Raw genomic sequence first — 21207 nt, forward strand, 5'->3', positions numbered from 1 at the left:
GCTGTAGTGTGCAGACTGATAATCCTGATTTGATCTGAATCACATGAAGTGCCAGACTTAGTCATTTATATCTATTATTTTCATGCTTAAGAAAACTGTGAAATGTTTTCTTGCTTATTTACTGTAAAGAATTAGATCAATGTCATAATGTTGTTAAAGCTAATACAGTAATCAAATATCCCCTATAAATAATTTATAGATTGTATGTTTAACTTATATTTACAACCAGATATCACTAATTAAACAGTGCTTAATAGACTCAAGACACCTTTCTGGCATGTCTGCGCTCTGCTGAGTGCATTTTGTGGTAACTGAAACAATAACTGCCAAAAATGCTCATGCATGTTGGTCCTCTTATTATTAATGGTAAGGGATTGCGGTACTTTTTTAGTATTGGTATATGTTGGAACACTACGAAAGAGTTTAAAAGAACCTTCCAGGGTGTCTTGGTATAAAGTGTCTAATCTGTAACTACAATGGTTATACATCTTCTATATCTGTAAATGTAGGCATTTATCGGTGACAAATGACACTGGCAGCATTCTCCGCAAAACTTCCAATTAATTAATTGTCACAGAAAAGCACCTACAGTTAGGACTGTCCATTGAAATCATTGCCACAAGCAATACAAGATCGCCTCACATCAGTCATTATGAATTAAAAGTTCAAAAAAACATAGTGAGCTCGCAGACCTGGTCAAAGTGTATGCAACTGTTCAAAAGACATGACATTCAAAATCCACTAATACCATTTCCACAAAACCTACTACTGACTCATTCATAACTAATTATATTTGCCCCACTTCAAGTATTACTGGTGGATTTTGCCCCTTTGAAAAGCAGACACTTATCATGTAGACCTATGTTTTCATTTCCTTCCCACCCCAACCCCCATTTGGCTCATCTGACTTAAAAATCCACATGTAAACTTATATGGCTTGGACATGAATAAGGGCATGGGTGTTGGGTTTTGTTCTGATCCTCAGCAGAGCAGTTGTTCCTCCTTTCACCTGTGTTTGGCCTGTAGCCCAGATCGTCTCATATTCAGATGCAGTTGACAGATCTCTGCATGGTTTCTTATCTTTGTGGCGAGCCTTACTTCCTGTCTAACGATACAGAATTAGCTCTCAAACATCCTCTACAAAAAAGGATACCTCTACAAAACAGATAAATACAACACAATAAAATAATACTGCACAGTTTGTCATTGTATGAATAACGACAACAGCACTGTAGCATCCTGTGTGTCTCTGTGATTTGGTTTCTCTAACCTTCAAAGAGGAAGAGAAGGTCAGAGGTATAGAGTGATGGAAACAAAGGCAAGAACAGTGTGAGAAATGCAACTTATATTGTGAAGCTGCAGTTCCTTTTTTAACAAGAGTTTATTCAGAAGAAAATCTTTAAAATGGACAGTTTGTTGGTAAAAGGTGATATTTTTATACATTCCATTGCTTCTTCCTTCAAGCAATGAAGAGGAAGTCCCTTTGTGGCTGGGGACATGTATCTAATTTTCTCATGCACGCACACATTGAGTTGACCAGTAGGTATGAGTTCTGGTGTTTGTGCTTAAGACAGTAGGTTGTGTTTGGGAACTATGCAGCTATGCTGTTTTGTGTGCAATCAGTTACTATATATGATGTCCAGTGTTACTGCTAAGGAGTGATATACAAATTAGAATGTTCAGTCAAGCAGAGACATGACAAAAAAAATCAAAAAATACGTACATTGAAGTCAATCCACTATCCACTGTTTATGTACCATGTGATGAATGCTGTTTGTGCTTGTAGCACAACTGAACCCCCTAAATGACTCAGTCGCAGTTAGAAAATTGTATAGCGTCTCTCTACACAGTGGAAATCAATCGATTTAATGAGACATGACACTGTAGTGTCAATTACACCTTGCCAGTTACCCTAGGGGTTCTACAAGAGAACTGAGAAATCTGTTATACCTTATTTTTAGAATGGAGCTTCATATATTTCCTCCAAAATATACCGACAGCAACGTCAAAAGTTGTAACATACCGTTGACTGTAGAAAGTGTAAAAGTAAACAACTTTACTGGGAGGAAACTGTCCTACCTGTCTTGTACTCCTGCGCATAAAAATATTTAGCATTAATATTATTGGCAAATGTCCTTGGGTCTGGAAATGCTAACCATTTAAAACAGGGTGAAAGACCCCAAAGGAGTTATTACACGAGTCAGCAGCTCAGTCATATCAGAAAGCACAAATAGGGAATAATTTAAAAGCTGTGCATTGTGCCGTATCTCTTCCTGAAAAACTGGTCGGGCTGCATGTACACGACATGTTATACACATGTAGAAGGCAGAGCATTGTTCAGCTTCAGTGTTGCTTCTATAGTGTGCACTGTTACAGACAGGGGCAGGGAATAAAAAAAGTTTGGTTTTTTTGGGGGTAGTGCGACCAGGATGAAAACAGAAAAGCAGCTATTTTTTTGACCATCCAATGAAATTTATTTGCCATTTAAAATGCTCTTGTAGAAACAACACAGACAACCAAATATGATGGTAAAGCAAAGGTAGTGAATCTCTGGAACTTACAGGTTGAAGCTACACCTACTCGGGCACTTTAGAAAGCTTCTGGATTTATCAGAAAACGCCACGTAAGAAAAATTGCTCATTCTTTATTTTTCAACACAGTCTCCTTTCAATGCACTTGGTCCAACGATGTTCGAGCTTTTATCCCTTTGCAAAAAAAGGTCACACCTTGATCCTCTTCAACAGCACGGATGACTTCATCATCATTCTTTTATGCACTCACATGGCAACATTGTATGAATTTTAAAATGTGAAGATTTTGTAAGACATAGTTAATTCATGAACATTGGAAAATGCCTTGCATAAGACGTGGTTTTTCATTTTAAAATGGTTAAAGACAATGTCGATGAACAGGGGAAATTTTTCTTTTGGCTACAAAACCATTCAGTGCACATCTAACATAGAAAGCTGCATATGTCCTTGGCTTTTGAGTAAAAGAAAAAGAATACTTGAAATTTCTTTCTATATACTTATCAAAGATAAAGTCAACCTATTGAGTAAGATTTTGAGTCCCATCTGTCTATTTCTTCCATTGCAAATCCTGCGGCTGGTCTCGTCTGCCAACTTGTCATCCTAGGGAGACAAAGATATGCCTTTGTTCAAGCCCCTTTAATTTGAAGGGAAAAGAAAAAGGATGGGAAAATTTGGAGAGAATCCAATGAAGCAGTGCCGACAATGCAGGTTGATGTTTGTCAAGATAGAGGGAATATTTAATAAAAAGGCTTCCTTGTGCTGGAGTGTAAAAAAAAAACAAAAAGTAAAAAAAAAACAAAAAACAGCTTCACTCCCTGATCTAATCTGAGCAGGAAAACCATAGCCAGGCAAAAATCCTGCAATAACGTCACACAGGCCTTTCATTACAAAGTTGAACAGCAGTACAGCAAATAAAGGGGGAAAAAATGAACAAAAGTAGTAATGTCATGAATTACATTAGTAAAGAGATTTGGGTGTTTGACTCGTCAATCTTACTATCACACCAGCAATTTATTCTATTTGTATGCAGACTAAACAATCTGAAATCATTCATGCTGCAGGTCAACCTTTATTCTGTCACTGATCTAATACAGTCTAGTGGTTAGTGGGACTCTGTTTCACATGTAAAGTGCTTTTATGACACAAATGTTAGAACAAGAAAAAAGGAGAAACGCCCTGGATTTACAAATGAGTAAGACCAGAGGCAGTGCCAGAAAGGCATAAGGCGAAAAACTAGGTACGCACGAACTAGTTTCTCCAAAATATATAGGACCATTGGTCTCTCAACAGCTGTTTATCACATACAGACTCATACGACAATATGAGAAAGCTTTGCAGATGAATTTACAGTTTACACTGGTTATAGCAGTGCTGTAGGAAAAAGAGCGTGAGAGGGAAGTGTTATGTGGGTTTGTGGTTGTACTACTAAATTAGGATAGCAGTGGGAGCCAAGATCATATACAAAGGGCACTGGTAAACATTGGTAACATTATTTATAAAAAGAAGACATACTGGTCATACGGTAGTTACTGCAATGAAGAAAACATGATACAGGAATCGTAAACTATTTAGGCAAGGTGACATGTCGCAGCAACAGCCATAAGTAGGTGAAGTAAGATTTACATGAGAGAAGAGAGTGAAAAAGTAAAATGGAGAGGGGATGGGAGGAGAGGAGGAGGGGGCAGGGGAGGGGTGCATGCCAACCTCCTGCCAGCTCCAATTACCAGTGTGAGTGGAGCGTGGCAGCTAGGGCGATGGGTCTAATCAGAGCCCTGCTGAAAGAGACCCATCCCTGTCCTCCTGCCCCACTGGGAGGCTGCTGGAGCTCAATCCTACACTAGCGTCATCCAGCGTTTTTCCCACAACTCAAACACACTCATCTCAATGGGGGAAAACACTCCAGACGCCCCACTTCCTTCGTAACAGGGGAGCCCTGACATAGTGGCACAAGATGCAAGACTTGTGCATGAAAATGCCTGCCTCATTTCCATTCCTGTATGCCCTGCTATCTCCATGCGTCCTATGGTCTTAACTGCAAGACAGTGTGAATGTCACGGGCTGCAGTGAAGTGAGGATATTCAGAAGAACATGGTGGCATGAAATATACAGATGAAGCATATGGCAAGGAATATTCATGAGAAAATACTGCCACAACATGAATAGGGCTTGTGTCGATATGTATCAATATTTAATTTAGTTCAGATCCGTGTTTGCCTTCAAAAATTAAGGTGACAGAGCAAGTTTCTCCTAAGTTCTTCAGTTTAAACAGTGACCTGATCTCATTTCAAACAAGAAATAAAGGCCCTTATGATCTCCACATGTGCCTGTTGCCAAGTGATGGATGACAACAATTAAAGGTGATGTCTCCTTTGCTAGTGTGAACCAAAGGACCACAGTGGCAGTCGTGCAGTCACTTGCCTCATGAAATATTACTGCTCTAAATTCTAACCTTTTTTAAGCATATATCACTGTGAGCTCCTTCCACTGAGCACTGTTTATGTGCTTCTAGAAAATGTGAGGACCATTTTGGCATTTAATTAGCCTGTTTGAACATGTGCAGCATTTGTTTCTTAACTAAGGGCTAAATGATTAAAAAGGAATTATTTTATTAAATTTGTTAGGCATGAGTGAATTGTTAAACGTATTGAATGTGTCGAATTGCTAAATTTTTAATCGTTCACCTTTCTGCCAGGACAACCTGCAAGAGGGAAATAAATATAGTGCTATGAGCGTTGTCTTTGTCTCAGCTAGTCTTGAATCAGTATGGCAGTGGAAAGCAGATGAGCAGTCTGCAGAAACAAGGCACATGGCCTGCAGCTGTCTGTAGCCAAGAACGTTGTCGAGACAGACATTTGCATCTGCCTGAGACACGGAAGTGTGTGAGAGGTGTCAGTGGCAGCAGGATGTGCAGACAGACAGTCAAAGCTAACATGAGTTCAAGAGAAAGAGTTCTCCCAATAGTTGGATTTCTGATAGTGTGTAAAACATTCAGCAAGTTCACTTGGGGAAAAAAATGGTTATGGTGGCATTATGCTCTGTTGAACAGGGTCAACGAATACAAATCTGGCATCTACAGCATTCTTAGCTACAGCAACACTACATTCTTACAGTTGTTGATTATTAACTTATCTCCTCTGATTTAGTCAACTTTCCCCTGGTAAGTGTTTTTTAGGTGTAGTAGAACTTAGAGTTTCCTTTTTCTGAAATCTGGTGACAAGCAAGCACTGACAAATAGGGCTCTTAGAAAGACAGACCGACCTGACACGTAGATGTGTAACTGCCTTTGTGCTTTTTACTTTCAAAACATCAGAGGCCAAAGAGTTTTGTCACATGCTTTGCCGTGAAGGGCATGTGAGCTCTTCAGAGAAATGCTAGCTGGCAGAGCTCCCTCTGCAGAGGTCTTCTCTGCAGGATGACATGACACACCCCAACATCAAAGATCCAGCAAGGAGGCCATTGATGTAATGCTGTTGTAATGACGTGAAAATTGTGAAAATCTCAATAGAAAAGGCAAGGATAAAAAAGAAAGACGACAAAAGGCAAATCCTAAGTGAAATTTTTTCTTTATAAAGGTGGACCTGAGTCGATATGAATCTGACTCAGTAACTGATTGCAGCTAGACAGACAGATAAGCTTGTTCACTACTGTTAGGATCAGGCGGCAAGGAAATGAATGCAAATGTACAATGTGCAAAAATGTGCATTAAAACACGTGAACACCTTGTCGAGCCTGTTGTTTCTAGCATGCTATCTCTTACACCAGGTGTTTTGGCAGTTGCTATGGAGATAGTAGTGAATCAAACAAACAGTCCCACTGCACGCACAGACACACCTGCACGCAACGGACCATCACAAAAAACACAGCCATAACAAAAACACTGCTAATGCAGTTGTTAACACACACTAATACTCTACATGCAGGTAGTAGGGCCACGGCGCAGTTAGTCGCTGTTTATCCAAGTGTATTTGGAGTTAAAAGACTGTAATGCATGCCATGACCTTTGAAATAATACACTTTTTTGTCTGCTTGAGCAGAACATTTGGCCTCACTTCCTCGTCTACAGGCAGATAATCAATAACAGTCATCTAATTCCCCCCAAACTCCTTCCTCTCATTCCATCCCTCTCTCTCTTTTCATCATCTCTCTCCATTTTCCTATTTATCTCTACTTCTCCCTTTTTCTCCTATCTGATATGATACTTCCACCGTCGTCAGTATGATCGACGGTCCTGCCAGATGCCCTGTGCCTGTTATTTATACCATGTCGCAGCAGTTAGTACATCACCCTGGCCTCTGACCCATTACTGCAACCCAAGGGTGGTCTTCTTAATTCACATGCTTATGCTGACTGAGTCACCTTGTGGGATAAGCACTGCTGCACTGAATCACATCCTTCATTTACTACGCTATATGAGTAGCACTGCTGTAGGGTTTCATTTTGAGATTACAGCTCTCCCTCTTGCCTTGTGGTCCTACTAACAGGAGTTTGATTGAAGACCCTTGAGATTATGGTATTACAGAGTACACGGTTTGTGGTTTACTACTAATTTTAATGTAACTGCCTCTAAGATGAAAAAACCTCAGGGTTCATGGTAAATTTCTGTGGTAATGTGATGTGGCTAATAAGACAGGCTATACCTCCAGGTGTCTCGGGGAAAAAGAACAAGGACAGGACCAAAAATCAGCAAGCGTGACGGTTAATGAAATCGGTCTACAAAAAGAAGCAGAGCAGCGGTTGGCAAATAAATGAATTAATTGATCCTCTCCACAACTCAAATTAATCATCAGCAGAGCTTTATTGTGACATGTTTAGTGTAATTACAGGAGATAGGGATGGCTTTTATGAGTTCTGAGAAAGGCAGTGGATATAGTGGAATGTGGCAGGTTCTGTTAATTAAATCCTCACTGACTGGGCTCCTGTGACAGCCTTTACTTATTCTCTCAGTCAGAGATAATGAATAATACACAGAGTCTGTGAGTCAATGTCGACAGCCTCAGTTTTGATTATGTAGAGGTTTGAAGAAGTGATGGGTGTTCAAAAAAGTCAGACTGCGGCACAATCTGTAAGCTGCTCACCTCAAAAGAGCCAAATTCAAGAATTTCAACAATAGCCTGGTCAACATTAGCCAGAATGCAAGACAAACATGCCCTTTTTGCTGCAAACTGTTTGATAATTGCTAACTATTCTGGGGATATAGTGAATTTGAATGCAGTGATTAGTGTTTTAGGACTGGTTAGATTCACGCAGTGTTATATCTGTTAAAACAAAAGTTACTATATGACTCATAAGAAAGCCCAACAAATTCCATTTTCTGTAGTTGCTTTCATCACCATGTGGGTTCAAAGCTCACTACAGCTTCACCAGGAAGGGACAGAGAATAAGTCAATCATTGGGTGAACACAGAATCCAATTTCAGAAATAATAAAAGAACAAGTTAAGTTCTCTTGACCGCTTGCCCTGACAGTGTGAGGATGGAGCTAAATCTGAGATTGCTCAGTCAACTGTCTGCTGGAAAAAAGGTTAAAAACATAGATGAAGATGTAATGCATGCAAAATCAGCAGTGTCGCTGACAATTTAAAGCAGATCGATCAACTACAACCTTGAAAAACATAGATTAGCAGCTTAGAGAAAATGGGACTATGCCTCTTAAACATGAGAAAAATGTGAAGCTTAAAGCCAAGCCGTAAGGCTGATAGTGAGTCAAGCTATTCTCGCCTGCCTTGTGTGGCCCAGCGGATAAGCCAACAGCGCTTGGTGTATAAATGTGAGAGGAAAAGGGGTCAGGGTGAAAGGACTCCCATTAGCCAGCTCATTGAGTGTAGGTATTAGAGTCCCCCTGACACGCTGTAGGCCCATCCATCCATAGCCAGTCAGGGCCTGGGGAGCTGTTGGCTTGTTGGCCTACACAGTTATGAGGTGGACCTTGATCCTTACCTGCTCTGGTAAGGGCTCAGGGTGTCACTATTAAGAAATTAAAGGAAGAAAGCAAGTTAGCTGTTTTATGTATTTTTTTGGATGCACTGTATTGCTGCTTCTATTTTTCTGTTAGAACTGTGTATGTTCACTACATAATTATTATAGCCAAATGAATTCGTGATAACAATAACATCACAATATCAATGGAAAAATATATTAATCAGTTAAACTGATTGTGTGTTTTGTCTCTCATTTTTTTAATAAATAAATTACATTCAAAATAGGAGCACAGAAAGGTGGAAAGCACATTGTACAATATGTTGCTCCTATGTTGGAGTGTCAATCAAATAGATATTGGTGCTGGATTATTTACCATATTATCTGGTAATACATGTGTATCGCATTTTTTAAAATATTAGACCCTCCAGAAAAACACGGGCAAAAATCCTTGATTATGCAAATAAATATGCGGGGTTTTTATGCCATTTTATGCGGGGAAATTGTGGAAAGTTGCAAAGTATGGGAATAGTTGTGAAATATGCAAAAATATACGCGATTCACCTGCCGTCTGGCTGCGGAGGGATGTGTCCTCTAATCAGACACTGGGACTGCTGCGGGGTTACTGGACTAACAGGCTGTGCTTTGGGAGGGGGAGAAGCTCACAGCAGCACCTGCTGCTTGTTGAGGACAGTAACTGCAGAATGATCCGAGTTTTTCTGTCAGTCTCCAAAACAGCAGAAAAAGTCGCTAGATTTGTGGCTACTCGTTTTGGAAAGTCGCTAGATTTAGTGGCTTTAGTCGCTAAGTTGGCAACACTGGCGCCGTGCTCCGCATCAGCTCGTGCTTCTAGTGTGTGAGTGAATGCGCGAACTGATGACGTCAGGCTGGGCGTCACATAAAAACTCACTCACAACTCCATTTATATTGGTTTGATTTTTTTCATTTTATGCGGAAATTGTGAAATCAAGCGGGACCCGCATATTTCTCTTTTCTTCGTGGAAATGTGAGATTCTTGCGGGGATTATGCGGCCTTTTGGGAAATAATTGACCCCCGCATAATCAGCGGTATTTTGGTGATTAATGCGGGAATTCATGTGATCGCATAATCACGTTTTTCTGGAGGGTCTAAAATATCAGTTAATCTCAGTTATTGTCACTATCAGTGTATCCAGATACCCCATTATCTGTGCAGAAATTGCCACAATGTGATGCAGAAAAATAGGTCACAAAATACAAAATAAATAAAAAGTATTAGTGTCACCCTTTAGTTGAAATCATACCAGTGATTTTTGAGGTGGTACGATGCTAATGAAGTGGAGTTGGTTTAACAACAAACACATTTCAGCACAACACTTTCAACAACCGTGGACTAAAACAAACTGTAGAAGTGAATGCATTGAAGGGCTTTTATATTAATTTGCTAATTGTTTGTCATTGTACAGGGATTTCTTTTTCCTGTTGCCTGAGTGTTGTCTAATCGGGGGGTTTGCATGACTCACAGAAAGAAATAGACAGACACAGGCATTTCCTCTTCCCAGCATCAAAGCATGTGAAATAAATCATCTATACTAAACCAAACAATGAAACATGCAATTATAAACTAGGGATAATAACATGAAGCATTTGTTTGAAATCTAGGAAAGCAGAACTGTTTTACTCAACACATTGCCAATAAACTACATGTAGTCCCCTCTGACTATCAAGCTTAGAATTTATACTGTTACGGTTTTTCAGTGCCAGTGAGTGGATGTTAAATATAACAAAATCTTTATTAACAACTGATGAATTAGAAAAGTCAGTCTCAGTGTGTGACTGAGAGATTGAACCTTTGCTGTGCTAAAAACACTTACTATGTAGAGCAAGAAGAACAGCATGAAGCAATGAACAAATTGATTTGATGGAAAATTACACCGTCGCTGTGTTCAGGGCTCAGAACGCTCAGGAATAAGTACGCACTGACTCGCATTTGACCCTTCAAATATCAATTTGGTTCAGGAACACATTTGTGAGTGACAATTTCCATCATCCTCTGTGTTTGTGCTCAGTGTGACTGCTTACAGTTCTAGCAAAAATTGTTATTGGATCTGCACATTTCGAAGCCTGACTCTACCTGTTGGGTGTCTCTCTGATGTAGAGTTAAATATATGACACCCCAATAAAAACAAAGTGCATTTTGGGCTCAGATAATTAGGAATCAAATTGTGCAAATGTAGAGACTAACAAAAAACTTCCCAGGCAAAAAAAAAAAAAAAAAGAATGCAAGAAAAAGACAACCTGACAATTCATTTACTATGAAATGAAGGAAGCATTGTTTTAGGCTGAATGCATGGGATAAAAGGTTCAACAATTACACTGGCCTCACAAACAAGTCTTTAGTAAAAATCTGTACCTGAATAGTAAAGGCCTGCTGCGGCTGTTTGTGGCAGATATGTAATGGTAGATATCAATTCAGGGATAGCCCTGTCTGTTTCTGACAATGTATCGATATTAATGGATGTGCATGTCTTGTCACAAATCCAGTATCTCCTGAAATCCAGAGACAACGTCTGGATAAAGAATTCAATACGTCATGACAGGAAAACTCCACGTCTTAAACCATGATAGGCTGTAGCTCCAGTCCAGAAGAAACAAGTTTCACTGTACACACTACAGAATGTGGACACAATAATAGGGACACCTGTGCCATACTATAAAATCCAGTACAATAGTTGTGGAATAAGTATTTTCACAGGGATGCTTAAAATGCCTGAAAAGAAGCACAATTTAAATCCGTGATCATTTTAGGGTTATTGTTTCTGGTGGTATAATATTACGAGATGTTCCGTTTTTCTCTCCCACTCATTTCTAAGTAATGTCAGTATTTATTGCAGGCAGTATTATAAATCACGTGTTCGACCCATTTATTACACTACAGACAAGAAATGTTATTCTTGCTGGTTAGAATCTGTTTTAATCTTGAAAGGCTGTGATGCCTTTCCAAAGAGTTCAGTCAAGTAGATGACAGTAACAAGATGACTTCATATACATTCGTTTAGCCATTTTATTTTTCATACTTCTTGGGCTAAAAAGTTTAGCAAGTGTGCTCTTTGGAAAAAATCAGAAAGCTCACGTTTAAACACTCTTTGAACTGGCCCACTTAAAATAAGATAAATACATCCCAGCATTAGTGGTTTCAGGATGTGGAATTTTCAGCAAACTGGTTGAAGTTAAGGGATGAATTAGAGAAACGTAAATCCATTCTTGAGTAATTAAGACAGCCCACTGATGTTTCTAGGACTAAATATCAAATTGCAGGCTTTTGACAATTTAGAAAGTTGTGGGAAACAGCCATAAGCTATAATGAACAAGCAACTTCTAAAGAATTGGTCTAATTCACCACCTGCACAACAAAAATAAATAAATGAAAGGATTTTCTTTTTGCACTATTAATTGAATGTCTGGCTCTATCAACCACTTTTCTTCTGTTATCCCTTGTCCTTCTCTCCCTCATCCTCTTCTCCCCTGAGGCCACAGACATGGTCAGCACTAACAGCGCACATACCAGACATTGCAGATACCGCTTGCCAGAAGAATGGAGCAATTGATGGACAAGTACCGATGATAAAATGTTGCCTCAAACCAAAACGATTCCCTCCAGATGTCTTAAATATGCCATGAAAAAATTAATCTGGAGTCAAATATATCTCATGGGACAGAGGGGTCAATTTTAACGATAACTCAAAGTCATTCATTGATCACACCACATGTATTTTGAATTATGAAAAATGTAACACAAAACATAATAATAAGAAGGATATTATCATTAATTTGTTTAATTTTTTTTAATGGTTGAAGGGATTTTTGAAAATATATCATCACACAAATACTTGAAGTCTGAAACCCAAGTTGGTTGTGACTAATGAAAGAAAGAACAGCGATGGGATGTAAAATATTTGAGCAAGGATGCAGAGTTTGTAACTGGTACACCACTATAATCCATATTACCTCTTGATGAGCAATGAACACATGATTGGCTCGTTGAGCTGGTGAAAAGGGGAGAATGTGCTCATCATGTAATGAGTTAGTATACAAAAAGGGAACCTGGATTTTTTTATTTTCTAGCTCATATTTATTATGTTCTTCAGGGTCATTTTTCAGAACAACAGGTTTTTGTTTTTGGACCCTTTTAATTTCCTGTGCATTCTGTTAAAAAGCAAGTGCATTGAACACACTGTAACTCGAAAAAATCTACCTGTCCTACTTATAGCATCCAAGTCCTTGGAAGCAAGGATGTAAGAATGCAGATTGGGTGGCCAGGAGAGTAAGTCCACTCTGCCATATTGTGTGAGTCCTTGGGAGAAGCATGCATAGACAGATGCAGTTTGTATCTGTCAGGCTGGATATGATCTACGATGCTGGGCCTCCAGCCAGCAGATGGTGGGAGAAATTAAATCTGTGACACAGACTGTCACAATGGAACTCAAAAATACAGTGTGTGTGTGTGTGTGTGTGTGTGTGTGTGTGTGTGTGTGTGTGTGTGTGTGTGTGTGTGTGTGTGTGTGTGTGTGTGTGTGTGTGTGTGTGTGCGTGTGTGTGTGTGCGTGTGTGCGTGTGCGTCTGTGTGACAAAGCGTGTCTCTGAATGTTTTGTGTGTAGGCAGGTTTGTGCCACTGTATCTCTTTAGCATGCTTTGATAAATAACAGCCTTGTGTAAAATGAACACCAAACGGACTGTACCAAAACTACGGCCAAACTTTCATGCCCTGTGTCGCTTCACCACATCAACAGCCTTTAGCATGCAATGTTAAATAAGAAGTGACCATCACCGACTTGATCAATACAGGGACGCAACTACAAAATGTTAAAAGAGAACCAGCAGAATCCAAAAACAGAATCCTAAGGTGTGATAAAGTAATGTGGGAAATAGCAGTTACACAACAGACCTTATTTTGGTCATTGTGGACTATTTGAATAGCGTGGAGGAAAGGAGAGGATTAAGTTGTCGGAGGAGCAGGGTTCGGTATTAAATCATTCCGATATAGCTCCTGTATGTATTTTTCCAGCCAGGGAAGAGGCGCAATGAGATTTCTATGCTGTTTATCCAGTCAGGTTTGTTGTCCACACTTGCCTGGCTTCTGAGATATTTATCACTGGCATTGTGTCGCAGTCATTTTCTGCCTCTGCACCAGGGACTATAATGCATGGCAAGCAAATAAAGGCCCTTTCTAACTGGTGAGACTGTAATTTGTTTACTGACACCAAACATAAGACCACTAAATACAGTCAGTGCAGTAAAGCTGGGACCCTGTACTGAATTCTGTTTTTAAACATTTTCAAACTATGCGCAAAAACTGATGTGTTTTCAACACAATAGTGGCCTCCTTTTCCATTTTGAAACTAGAAAAGCACTCAGAGAGTGCAGACCTCCGCCAAGGATAGAGAGGAAAACAGGAAACCCATGCAGTAAAGGATCATGAGCTGGAACCGAACCTGCGTCTCTGACACAGTTCTGTTTACGAATCACCTTCTTAACCAGTTGAGCTATCTGGACACCTTGCTCCAATTTGTTGGATGACATACTAACCTATGATGTTTTTGTCATATTTTGGACCACATACTAAAACATACTAAAAAATTCAAAGTGATCCAGAATCCTTTCCAGATTGCCACCAAAATTAAAGCAGCCCTTCCTCTTACCATAGTCTACATCCCCTCAAAATTTCATCTGAATCTGCTCAGGCGTTTTTGAGTTGTATTGCTAACAGACAGACAGAGAGACAGACAAACGCCGGGTGTCACATAACCTCCTTGGCGGAGGTAATTAAAGAGGCATAAAAATGACTCATAGGTCCAAACTCCATTAATATTACGTATAAGGAGCTTTGTCAGTCAAAGTTCAATGTTTGGCATGTTTTCACCAAGCAAGGGACTGCTTTTTATCCAGTGCAGAAGCTTCAAGTCCTTACATATTTCTTACTTGACCTTTCCAAAAAATTACCTTTTTTCTTCATTTTACATGTTCAGAAGGTTTTTTGAAGGGAACTTCAAAAAACTTCTGGTCTGAAGGAGACCCTGTCTAATTCATGCTCTGACAGTGGAGGATTCTGGTAATGATGAGGCTTTTGATCTGGTTCCATTAGATAACATTCCTCCTTTCTTGACACAGGTCCGCTGTTTCCCAAAGGACAAGACAATGTTCTCCAGTACAAGAAAAAAGAAACCCAGAGTCAACCCAAACCCAAAGTGCTTATATTTAAGGAATCTTCTTGAATCACAGGAAACTCACATCTGCTCAACATTTTGCTTAGTTGTATAATATTATCCTGGATGTATATTGCTGAAACTATTGCCAGAGAAACTTACAGTGGGTGAGCTGAAGCAGATAGGCAGCCGTATTTTTCATTTTCCTGAGATTTGACAGATTTGATTAATACTAATGGCAGCAACAAGCTGTAGGTAAGGTTTCTCGCTTTTAAGACACTTTGATTTAGAAATATAGAACGACTGCAGAGCAAACAGTGATGTGAGCCACTTCATTCTCACACTAGTAAAGGAATAAAAGCAGCGGTAATGTTTGGAAAGTGTTTTTTTTCCTTTCATATATCAACTCTGATTAGATATTTGTTTAGAATGTTTTTATTAAAAATTTCACCAATATGACTTATTTCCAACTAAATCTCCTTCGCTGTAGGTCTTTCCCAGAACTTGTTAATTTTGCAATTGCCTGGCTGCTCATAGAAGCCACCTGAAATTGTACAATTTTATGATTTTTGCTTGAGTCACTTTCATTAAATTTGGGTCTGGTTTCAGGGAAAATTCCAGCTGCAAAAAAAGCCATGTCAGTTTTATCATCACCATTAGTGTTATGACATGGTTTTGACACCACCTGAGTCATTTCTTGATGTGAGTCATTGCATTTTACATTTTACATCCTCATCAAATGTTAACAGCAATGAAAGTATGAAATACTGCCTTGACATGAAGAGGTGGCAGCAGACAGCATTTAAGACTGATGTGAGCAGAGATGTCTTTTCTGGTCAGCAGTAGTTTATTTCATACATCACAGAGACAAGCACCATTTACCTGGACATTTACTGAGGCATGCAATTCAAGGGGGGCGCTCAAGGTCAGAACATTGGCATCGTTACCCAAGTAATGAGTCATCATTCCCTCCGGTCATCTCTTTATACTACTCTACTACAACGTCACACCACCACCACACCGTAGTCCACTATGGTCAACACAGAGACAGATAGAGAGGTGGAAGTGAGATATTTGGAGTTACAAAGAGACAAAAGATGTAGAGATCATAGGGCAGAAACACAAAAGAAGAGAGAGGGTGAGAAAAAGGAGGACGAAAGATTGCAATAATATTTTTCAATCACACTTCCCCCTCTGGTCTTACCAATGTCTGCATCGTTATTTATCCATAACGCTCAGACATACAATACACACACTCTCTCTCTCTGTGTCTCTCTCTCTCACACACACACATGCACGCACGCGCACACACACTGAGGAATGGCTAAGCTGACTTTGGGTCTGTATGTAAGTCTCCGTGGTGCGACCTCTTAGGCAGGAGCGTGAGAACTGCGACGAACAAAAAGCAGGGCTGTTACAGCGTGACAGAATTACAGAGTGACTTGAGACTCATGACTGCAAAAGTGCTAATGCCAGACTTGGCCAGTGTGAACACATGCCTTTGCAACTCCTCATAGGTGAGCAACACATAACATAGCATCAGCTGAGAGATCTCCAAGAGCAAGTCCACGACAAGTGTATTTATTTCTGTACAACCTGAATTTTCTATACAACATATATTAAAATGTGTCTTGAGCAATATTTAACAGTTTTTGAGGCAACCACATTGAAAGACTGCCAGTGAGGTCAACCTACAATAAAGTTGCAATTTTAACGACACAAATTTATTTCTTGAAGTCAAGTCCCCTGGTGTTACGTAAGACGATGACACTACTGACACAAAATACATGTGGAGTCACTGAATTTAGCTAAAAACAAGCAAGTGAAGTGATCTGGACACTATAATGCACTCCTGAATATTAATACTCTCCTCTACATAGTATAGCCCTCCTTTGAGAATACTGAAAGCATGTGTAAAGCTGCACTGGTATGGCTGTCATAATCCATATTTTGCAGGATTGGCATAACAAAATAAAGAGCCGGTATATGAAATAATCATAATTAATGCTCGACCTTCCTATGCTCTGCTAAAACCTATAATCCAGATCGACTTATTGCTGTAATGACTTTACCATTCTCGCTGCCTCTCTGGATGAGGACACTCAAATGTATTATGACAACTTCATGTGCACGTACTTTAATTCTTGTGGGCAGCATGAGAGTTATTCTTTTGGAATGCAAAAACAGGACGTTTTTGCTTATGAAGTCACTTTTTCAACCTCTATTTATTCAGTAAAGGTTGACTGAGACGTGACACGACTTTCAGTGATGCTCAGCTTAATTTTTCTTTACACAGCCACATTGGGAGAGTTGCATTCACTCAGCAGCTTTACTGGTTCTGTGCCTTGCTCAAGGACCACTACTCCAGTTTTTAGTATTTGATCCAAGATGTGAAAAAGCTACATTCTGAAGTGAGACCAACTTCTCAAACCTTCAGGCTACCAGTGGCCCATTAAGGCGGAGGATCATTAGTCTCCATCTGTTTGGTACTGCCCCAGTGTTTTCGTGTGTAGTGCTGCTGATATGAACTTGATGTATTACTAGGCTACAAACAATAGTCTAAATATAGAGCAGAGCTGACGTCATTGCTCTGTAAGGGTATGTACATTTGTACTGAGTGTGTTTGTGTTAGTCAATATGCATAAATGTGTGTGGTGTATGTAGACTTGAGGGCAAGTCAAGCCCATCTTAAGGCTTCTGGACAACCAGATTCAAGGAGTTATTTAGATTAAACATGATGTGTGGCTTTGTTCTTCCTCAACATCTGCTACTGCATTAAATAAAAAATTAGATTTTTTTTAATCCTTAACTTTTGCAATTTGATGTATGCTGGTAAACACTAAATTATACACTCACTGTTAACTAGGTTGCAACAAATAAATCCAAGTCAAACATTCACAATTCAATTTATATGAAGACATTTTATCTAACAATAACGGGTAAAAAGACTCAAGCTTTATACTGTAAAGACCTCACATGATTTTGCTTATTTCAAACTCATACAGAAACAACTTGGAAAGGTCCTGTTGGAGCAAACATTCAGAAAAAAATATCTGTCTGCCAAAAGTTTGACAAAGACTTCAACTTCAGCAGCAGCTCGCTTACTTTGGCTGCTTGCCATTTCACTCTGGGCAGGTAATGTAGTAGAGGCTTGTTTGAGTATATAGGCTGTGAGCAGCTGTCCAGAGTTGTTCATGAACTTACATTGTGTTGGTTTGTGTGACCAAAACAATGAACCTCTGTGGACTCAGGTTTCGATATCAATACAAGCAACTTAGTCACTCAGTTTAATATTATCAAAGAATATTGCTCCATTATAGCATTAGGTTGGTGTGTATTATGAAAACTAAACACCAAGCAAGGTGAAATGTAACTTTTCATTTTAGAATAACCAAAAACACTGTCATTGTTTAGGGTCTAGTAACTTTCAAGTCTAGTAACTTGAAAATAAATGTAGTAAATAAGACTAGTGAAGCCCACAAGATAAAAGCATGATATGGTACATGTCTGATGGGTTTAGCAGCTACGACACTGAGGACAGGATCACAGAGAGAAGACAATTTAAGGCACTGCACATCTGCTGGTGAGAACAGTTGCTCACTGTTGAGTAAGACTGTTGTCCATTTTTATTTCATTAACAGAGGGAATTTGAACTTGGTGTCCTGTTTGGCTGCCCCAGCACGAACACCGTAATTAGTCTCATTTCAATCATGTGAGCTTCATGTCATGTTCGTGCTGTTTGTTTGTGCAGGCAACAGTATTCTTCAAATATAGCGCAAAAGAGGGGTAAAAAGAGAACCATTCTTTGCACTGAAGAAAAATCCCTTCGGGAAGATTATGCAAGCCCAGTCGATGATATCATCAAATCAGCGTGGACAGAGAAAAAAGAAAGGGTGGGTGTAAGAAAAATGGGATTCAAACGGGGGATGGAAAGGCTGCATTTGAATGAGAGGGGATCTGCGTTAATGCCACTGTAATGGCTATAGACGGCTTTAATCCTCCCTCTGGCTAGCTCTGGAGCTTTTTTCTTCAAAGTTTCTAATGAAATCAACTCCTGTGGTGACTTGCACCCACATGACAAAATTATAATCAATTAAAGAAGAAATTCATGCACACAGCTCATTGATATGGAAGGCTGCACAGAGAGAGGTGCAGAACCTCTGTCCACATAAATCAGATACATTAACTCCATGAACGAGAAGGGAAAAGAGGTCCATGGAGGTCAACCTGGCTTGCAGGCATGGAGGACATTCCTACATGTGTAAAACACTCAGATATCTAAAAACTGTTTATGACCACGTGAAGCCTTTTTCTTGAAGTTCTATGGCCAGGCAGGTAATTGTAGATTTAAAAATGTTAATTTAATTCATATATTTTTCCAATTGGTATTTACAGTTGCTTATCTTTTTTAGCTGATTATGACACTGATATGTTCTGGTAGAGGATGTAGACCGGCTAAGTAACTTGTTGAGAGAAGGAGGCAAAGTAAACGTTGCCGTACAGCCAATAAAAGACAATATTTATTAAAATAAATAGATTCCAGGTCATACATTTTCTTAACTGTATGCTATCTAATCTAAAAATGCAATCCTTGCATTTTTTTTCACTTTGTGGAGTTTACATTAAGATATACTGTAGTCTTTTTGCTCATCCATGACACTACCAAAACCAGGAATCCACAGAGTTTGCAAATGTTTATGTATGAATTATTAAAGTAGATTTGCTTTTGGATATATTGGAGCAAAAGGTTCACTGCACTAGCAGCAGGAAAAGAACAATTTACAAAAAAAAAACAATGAGAGTAAAAGCAAGATGGAGAGAAAAATCAAGCAAGAAAAAAGACTTATCTTACCTTCAAGCACTGTGAGCTTAGCACTGGTGTTGATCTCTCCAGCACTGTTAGTGGCTGTACACTCGTAAATGGCTTCGTCTCTGTGTGTGCGTAGTGGCTGGATCCGCAGTACGGAGCCCGAACCGTCATCAAATTCAATCACCTGGGAGAGCCACAGCAAAGCAAAAGGACAAGAATGTTTTATAGGGGCTTTTTTTGTCATGAATATCACCTTATTGAAAATATAAATAAAAGCAATGGCTACTTCAGATTACAGTTTTTTCATGATTATTGTGTTTCTGATGTGTAAGAGGAAAAAAAATAATTTCCAGTTTTGCTGCATTTTTCAGTTGTTTTAAGTCGGTACTTTCATGTCTTGCTTCAAAATTGACTTTTTGTTCTCCGAACAAAGGACAAACGTCAAAAAAAAAATTGTCCAAATGTCCTTTTAGACTTAAATGACAATCAATCATGCTGTTTAGAGTGAGTGGTAACATGAAGTCATATCCAAAAAAAGTGACATACAACACAACTTTTAACAATGATCTCATTAGGTAATACCAGCTGAGAGCATAAACCAATAACCCTTTCAGCTAGTACACTTATGTTGTAAGGAAAATGTGGTCAGACCGAACAAGAGTTTCAAAGTAAGTCATTTACATCCATTCGTATGGGTTTAAAAAAAGGGAGGGGAAATACATCAAGTAATACATCAACGGGGTGTACGGCCAGAGATGATATAGCAGAGTGAAAGGATGGGTGTGAAAAGATGGAAAAAGATGAAGCGGACTATATAATTCAAGATGGAGGGAGATTAAAGAGAAGGGGGCATGTCTAGTCTTGGAGAAGAGAAGAGGTTGTATGATGCTCAGTGACATGGCTCCTCATTGTGTGTGCTATGCAAGTGTGCAATTTCTGTGAATGCTGCAAGCGTGCATGCATGTGTGCATGCATCAGTCTTAATGAGAGTGGGGTACCAAAACAGTCTACTCCCCAAGCCCGTAATGTTTTGTCACGTACCTTGTGTTTGTTCCTGCCTGTGTGGTGTGTGTGCATGTAGTTGAGTGTGAGATTGTTAAGAGAACTGAAAGTCATGCATGAATGCTCACCTCAAAGCGCTGGGAGCTGACTTTCTTGCCTTTCTTCATCCAGGTAATTCTCGGTTTGGGCTCCCCGGTAGCCTGGCACACAAATGATGCAACTCCACCCGAAATACCTGTCTGGTCCTCAGGGGATTTGACAAAACTTGGCAAGCCTGAGGAAGAAGAAGCAAAGGGGGCAGAGGGAGGGAAAGAAGTTAAAGACAGGAAAAGAAGTAGAGAGTCAAGGGAGAAGGAGAGCAGAAGGGAGAGTGAAGGTGTTGTTAATGCTACATTAGCATGTAAAACTTGATTATCTATGGGTATCACCTTCACTACTCATAGGCAACCATTAGAAAACCCATAGAGGTCTTGTTATGCACACCTGCAGCTTAGTTGTGGCAGACACCGAGCCTTGTGTGCTCACCTGTCAAGGTATCCTGTTTCTCACTTTTGTTTTGACACAGAATTTGAAAACGCTCACCCACAAAAATGACACTTTGGCGGTTAATTAGGTTGTTTAATGTTCACATTGCCAATTTCGTTTGTCAGGCATTTACACTGTTTGGTATCTCCCAAAATCCAAACAAGGCAGCTGCTATGTTTTCATTCTCTATATGTTTAGGACTTCCTGGATGATGTGTGTTTACAACAACACTGTGGACAACT

At 39.5% G+C, this 21207-nt stretch overlaps 1 protein-coding gene across 24 annotated transcripts in view; it reads right to left on the bottom strand.

Annotated features, from left to right (window-relative positions):
* The window catches only part of LOC110957580 (receptor-type tyrosine-protein phosphatase F), a 185782-nt gene that overhangs the window by 80534 nt on the left and 84041 nt on the right, over window positions 1-21207 (bottom strand). For all 24 annotated transcript variants that reach the window (XM_051953723.1, XM_051953727.1, XM_051953722.1 and 21 more), the window contains exons 3-4: window positions 20569-20714; window positions 19481-19622 (exon numbers count right to left, since the gene is read on the bottom strand). In XM_051953723.1, the coding sequence (XP_051809683.1) occupies window positions 19481-19622; window positions 20569-20714 (288 nt within the window). The remainder of the gene's footprint in view (window positions 1-19480; window positions 19623-20568; window positions 20715-21207) is intronic.

The sequence above is a fragment of the Acanthochromis polyacanthus genome, chromosome 9 (assembly GCF_021347895.1).
Source record: "Acanthochromis polyacanthus isolate Apoly-LR-REF ecotype Palm Island chromosome 9, KAUST_Apoly_ChrSc, whole genome shotgun sequence".
NCBI lineage: Eukaryota > Metazoa > Chordata > Actinopteri > Pomacentridae > Acanthochromis > Acanthochromis polyacanthus.